A 5,534-nucleotide genomic window follows, 5' to 3' on the forward strand; every position below is an offset into this window, starting at 1 on the left:
GGGAGGGAGGAAGGAAGGAAGGAAGGAAGGAAGGAAGGAAGGAAGGAAGGAAGGAAGGAAGGAAGGAAGGAAGGAAGGAAATCCATTTTGGCTCCCTCCCTCTAGTAATGTCATAAATCCCCCCAAAATGAGTTGAATTACGACCTATTTTTTAATCTGCTACAGCATAATGCTGCAATGCCCCACAATGACCGCTAGGGGGAGCGCTGACAATTGCCTTTTCAGCTGGGCTCTACCGCGGTGAAATTTTAAGCTTGGATAAAGGAATTAAAATTATATATATTCTTTAAAAAAAGGTTCAGAAACGGAAGAAGACAATTCTTTTTTTTACAAAAGAAGCAGTCTGATTCCAATACGCCTCCATGCTCCCAGATCTCGGTTCTGATCTAAAATAGGCTTTTTCAGAGCTGACGTTCAGCAAGATTCAACAAAGATCAAGTAATAATATTAATACGATCCATAATAAATCATTTTCCTTCTTCAGAAAAGAAAAATCAGACCATTTGATGATAGTAGCGAGGGCACAAGTTCATTGAAATACATCAGTGACCCTCAGAAACAAAAATTGCCATCTACTTGAGGTCAGAAAGTAAATATCCCTTCCGGTTAAAAATTCTAATAAGGAGTGTCAAAAAGTTTTGATTTATTATACCAATTTTGCCCGGAGTTGGGAACCTCTGCTTCCAGCTAGGTTTTAGGCACAGCTACTGTGAAAAATGCGTGTTTATGTACGCAAACATGCGCGCACAGAGTCACGCGCGCACACATTAATTTTGAGGTCAGCCTGTAGGTGGTCAGAAAAATCTTTTTATTACCTTCATTCATTTGGTTTAAAGAGAGGGGTGTGTGGAAAACACCACCAAGTGGCGTAAAGGAGAGATAACAAACTCCGCTCCAGATATATTAAAGAGGGAAACAGAAACTTAGGAATGCGGGCACATAACCGTGTTTTATAGATCCGCAGGGAAAAACTTCTATCCCCTTATCAAAGGCGCTCTTCCGTTAAAAATAAAAACCCAGAACGCAACAAACTCTCAGAATCTACACAGGCTTCCTTAAGCAATAAATATTTCAACTTTTTAGAACTAAGTTTGCTCCAAAGTAAGGAAAAAGTTCTTTTAAGGAAGGTAGCTGATGCTTTTTTCTCCCGACCTCATTATCTTAAAGGGATAGATGATTCATTCTTTCCTTTTGTTTATTCGCTTGCTTATTCGAACTCCTGCAGATAAGGCTTCCCCCCACCGAAGTCAAAAATGTGAATTAGATAGCGTGGAGTGGAGTGCTTTCATCCAAGGACTTTTCCAGAAACTGTTAGAACAAGTCACCTATTTTGTCCCAATCGAGATGCAAGCAATTGCATGGATGAGTTTCTGCTAGGCTAAATTTATAGCAAAGGTTTGGCTGAATTTTGACCGGCTTCAGGAAGAAGCCACATCAGCAATGTGTGGCCCATGCGGCTTACCCACAAGTAGCAGTAATGGAAGCCCCCCCCCCTTCTAAACTCATCTCTGTAGAGGTGAGTGGCCCCAATCTTTTGAAGTGGAAGAGCAGAAAAACAGCCACATACGTAACTTTTTATAATTGGCCTTTTTATTAAGATTATAAATTTAAACAAATCTGAACAGTTTTACCCGGTGATATACAATTCAGTATGCGCACACACAAAAATATACAGAGATACAAAGGGGAAAAATAATTGTTTGGCAATGCGTCCTTCAATACACAGTGCTTAATGTGAAGTGGATGGCAGACCGAAAAAAGCCACCTTTTTACAACAAAAGGCTATTTTCTCCCTTCCCTTGAATAACCATCATAAAAAAGAACACAAATTCATTTCCCCTCCCTCCAAGAAATGAAAAGGGTTACAGAAACACAGACTTTAATTTTTCCTGCACATAGGACTGACTGAACAATGCTGGCTGATTGAGTTTTCTAAATTTTGGAGGAAAAAGTCATCCAGCACAGTGAAAGACATTGAAATAGTGAATGCGTGAGGCTGCAGAGTTGTTTTGCTCTCTCCTGCACCTCCCTTGGGATGAGGGGAGGGAAGCAGACAGCTGTGCATGATGGGAATTGTTACCTCCCCAAAATCCATCTGCAAGTGACATACTTCCAGGGTGCAGACTGTGTGTTCATGCAAGGGAAAAATAGCAACAATCTCCAACACAGTAAATTAATAAGAAATCACCCTCTGCATTCTCTGTAGCTGAACATATTTTGTTTTGTTTTGTTTTTGCACCATAAAACATTCGGGATTTTTTTAAAAGGGGGAGGCCCACATCCAATAAAGGTGGACCCCCCCCCCCCAGTCCCAAGTTGCTGGGAAGAAGTGGAGAAATGCACACATTTGAGATGGGGGAAGTGACTCCAGAAAGAAATCCCTGAAAATCCAGCATTTTAAAGGAGCAGTTTTCAAAGTAAACCCACCCTGGCCTTTGGGAAGCTTTTAAAAAATATTTCCCACCCCAGCATTACAGGCTGGAAATGCAAAATATCATCCCCTCCCATTTGAGGGGGGATTTTTAGAAGATGGGTTGAGGAAATGGATCACCTGCCTTGCAGAAAGATTAAACCAGAGCCCCCTTTTTCCAGTTTTAGGTCTCCCACCCCCCAGTAGGCAGGATAAACCCTTGCGGGACCAATCTCCCCAAATCAAATCTCGTTTTCTTCTCCTCTTCCCCTATGCGGCATCCGAGCTAGCCCCCCCCCTAAAAAGAAAATTAAAGAAGGCTTGGAAACCAGAGAGAGGAACCCCCTACAACTCAAACGCGCTTGGAGTCAAGAAACAAAAGAAACTTATTCGCTCGTCTTCCGTTTCGTCGGTGCCTAAATAGGTTCGCATCTCCTCGTCCGCTCGCTGCAAAAATAAAGAGCTGAAATCTCCGAAGGAAAGTCTATGGTACAATTTTATAAAACATTCGCTTGGTTCGTCCCCCCCTCCCCAACTCTTGCCTTCCCCCCCCTCCAGTCTTTGTTTCGGGATCGCTCCCACCCCGTTCCGTTCCGGCTGCGCCCCGCCGTCCCAAAGGGGGCCGAGCGGCGGGGAGAGCCCCCCCGCCCCCAGCCGCTCTCAAAAGGCCACGATGGCCCGCGTCCAAGCCCCCAGGCTGGCCAGCGCCTGTTTCCCGCACAGCTGTCCGCTCGAGAGCTGCTCCGAGTCCGCCGGCGCCTGCGGCGGCTGCCGGCTCACCAGCCCGCTGAAGCTGGAGCCGAAGATGGAGATGAGGCTGCAGATGTTGGAAGCGTCCGGCGGGGGCGAGGGCGGCGGCAGCGGCAGCGGCAGCGGCGGCGAGGGCGCGGGCGCCTGCCCGGCGGGAAAGCCCTCGAAGCGGGCGCGCTTGGCGCAGGGGGCGAAGGGCGAAGACGCGCCGGGCGGCGGAGGCGGCAGCGGCGGCTCCCCAGCGCCGCCCGCGGGCTCGTACTTGCGCTTGGCGCCCGGGCTGGGCGGCGGCGGCGGGCAGCAGCAGGCGGACGAGGCGGCGGAGGCGGCGGCGGGCACGAGGCCGCCTGGCGGGCAGGGCGCGCAGCAGCAGTCCTGGTGCAGGTAGCCGTTCTCCACGGTGGTCACCACGTGCGTGTCCAGGTCCAGGACGGTGGTGCGGCTGGAGCAGTGCGCCGGGCCCGGGGGCCCCGAGGGCGCGCCGGCCAGGCAGGAGGCGCCGAAGTCGCCCCCGCCGCCCGCGCCCGACCCGGCGTAGGTGCAGGGCGGCGCGGCGCGCGGCGCGTAGAAGGGCAGCGCCGGCTCCCGGCAGACGCCCGCCGGCCCGGGCAGCCCCAGGGCGTCCTCGGCGGGCGGCGGCGGGGGGCCCTCGCCCGGCCGGGCCAGCGCGCAGCTCCGCAGCTGGAGGCCCTCCGGCCCGGCGGCCGCGGGGAGCGGCTGGAAATCCGCGCCGGCCAGCTCGCCCAGCGCCGGGGGAGCGCAGGCGCCGGGCGCGGGGGCCAGCCCGGCCAAGGGCACCGCGCCGCCGTCCGGGTAGAGCGGGTGCGGGTGCGGCTGGCCGGGCAGGGCGCTGCTCTGGCGGCGGTAGAGCTCGGCGTACCGCTCGCTCAGGTAGAGCTGCCGGGCGTTGCGGAGCACGTAGGAGACCAGCAGGTTTTTGTGCAGCTTGAGGCCGCCGCGCTGCGTGCGCGAGATGTGGATCTTGCGCAGCGAGAGGCTGATCAGGCTCTGCGCGTCCAGGGCGCACTCCATCTTCCTCCGCGGCCGCTCAGCTTCGGCCGCCGGCCGGCGCCCGGCCCCGCATCCACCCGCGCGGAGGCAGCCAGGGACGGGGCGGCCAGGCCGGCGCTGCGGGGGCCACTGCTCCGCCGGGGGCCGCGCCGGGCGGGCAGGCTCGCCCGTGCCAGGCGGCTGGTGCGCTCGGGAGAGAGGCAGCTCCGGCGGCTGCAGCGGCGAACCCCACCCCGCTGCCCGATCGCCGGTGGCTGGCTGGCTGGCTGGCTCGCCCGGCCGGCCCTCCCACCCGCGCCCCGGCCGTCCGCGCTCGGCAGGGCCAGGCAATAAGCGCTGCTTTGCCCAGCCCCCGCTATTTATACCACCTCCCCCAGCCCGCCCCCGTCGCCGGGGACCTATTGGCGGGCGCCTTGGCCTTGGATTGGCAGCCGCCGCCCGCCCACCTGGGGCCTGACCCGCCAATCCGGACGAGGCGGTTCCTTTGTGCTATTCAAATGCCGAACGGGCTTACGCGGCGGGCTGGAGCGCGGGGCTCCGGGGAGGCGCGCCGGGGACGGGCGGGCGGCCAGCCGAGCCGGGCAGGGGCGAAGGGGGAGGGCGGCTGCCTCGGCGGGCGGGCCGGCGGGCTCCCCGGGGGCTGCGCGAGGCTCCCGGGCCGGGAGGCGGCGGCGGTGGCGACCCGCCCCGCCCGGCGCAGGTGAGCCTCGCCGGGCGCTCGCCACGTGCGGACCCGGGGAGGGGCGTGGCCTCGGAGGGGCGTGGCCTCCGCCGCGCCCCGCCTCCCCCGCTGCAGGTACGGGGTGGCGGGGGCCGCTGCTGCCGCCGCCGCCGCAAGGCAGCCCATAATATTCAGCTTTACCTTGGCTCGGAAGTTGCGCGCCTGGCGATTGCGCGAGCGCAGCCCCGCATCCTCCGGTGGGGCGCTCGGTGGGTTCCCGTCTCCGGGAGTTCCGCAGGATTTCCTCCGTCGTAAGCCCGGGACGGACTGCGCCTCCCTTCCCGAGTCGCCGTCGCCTTAGATTTGCCCCGGCAGAGGCGGCCTTTTCACGAATTTCCTGGATGCCGGGCTTCGTTTTAAAAACGTCCTTGAAATGCGTTTTCTTTCTTCTTTCAGATGTTCTGCTGGGACCGGCAAGGTTCCAATTTTTCTTCCTTTCTTTTTCCTTGACCAGGCCTTTTTCTTGCAGTTTGGGCAGATGTATGCTCCTTTTCAAACATTTTCTTTTTTTTTTATACGGCACCTCAGACACCTGCATAAAGAGATGTATATAAAGTTTTACAAACGTTATAGCTTAAAAGATTTATAAGGCACTTTTTTTTTGAAGTTTTTTGGATGTGGAACTTTTTCAAATTAATTTTC

At 56.3% G+C, this 5,534-nt stretch overlaps 1 protein-coding gene across 1 annotated transcript; it reads right to left on the reverse strand.

Annotated features, from left to right (window-relative positions):
• Positions 1–1,568: 1,568 nt before the first annotated feature.
• On the reverse strand, positions 1,569–4,475 carry IER5L (immediate early response 5 like). The gene has a single exon (XM_063316197.1). It carries the CDS (start codon positions 4,190–4,192, stop codon positions 3,071–3,073), a length of 1,122 nt encoding a protein of 373 aa, XP_063172267.1. The 5' UTR covers positions 4,193–4,475; the 3' UTR covers positions 1,569–3,070.
• Between the last annotated feature and the right edge of the window lie 1,059 nt (positions 4,476–5,534).

The sequence above is a fragment of the Candoia aspera genome, chromosome 16, assembly GCF_035149785.1.
Source record: "Candoia aspera isolate rCanAsp1 chromosome 16, rCanAsp1.hap2, whole genome shotgun sequence".
Lineage (NCBI taxonomy): Eukaryota > Metazoa > Chordata > Lepidosauria > Squamata > Boidae > Candoia > Candoia aspera.

Coding starts and splice junctions, on each gene's coding strand:
- IER5L (XM_063316197.1), bottom strand. CDS start 4,192: ATGGAGTGCGCCCTGGACGCGCAGAGCCTGATCAGCCTCTCGCTGCGC.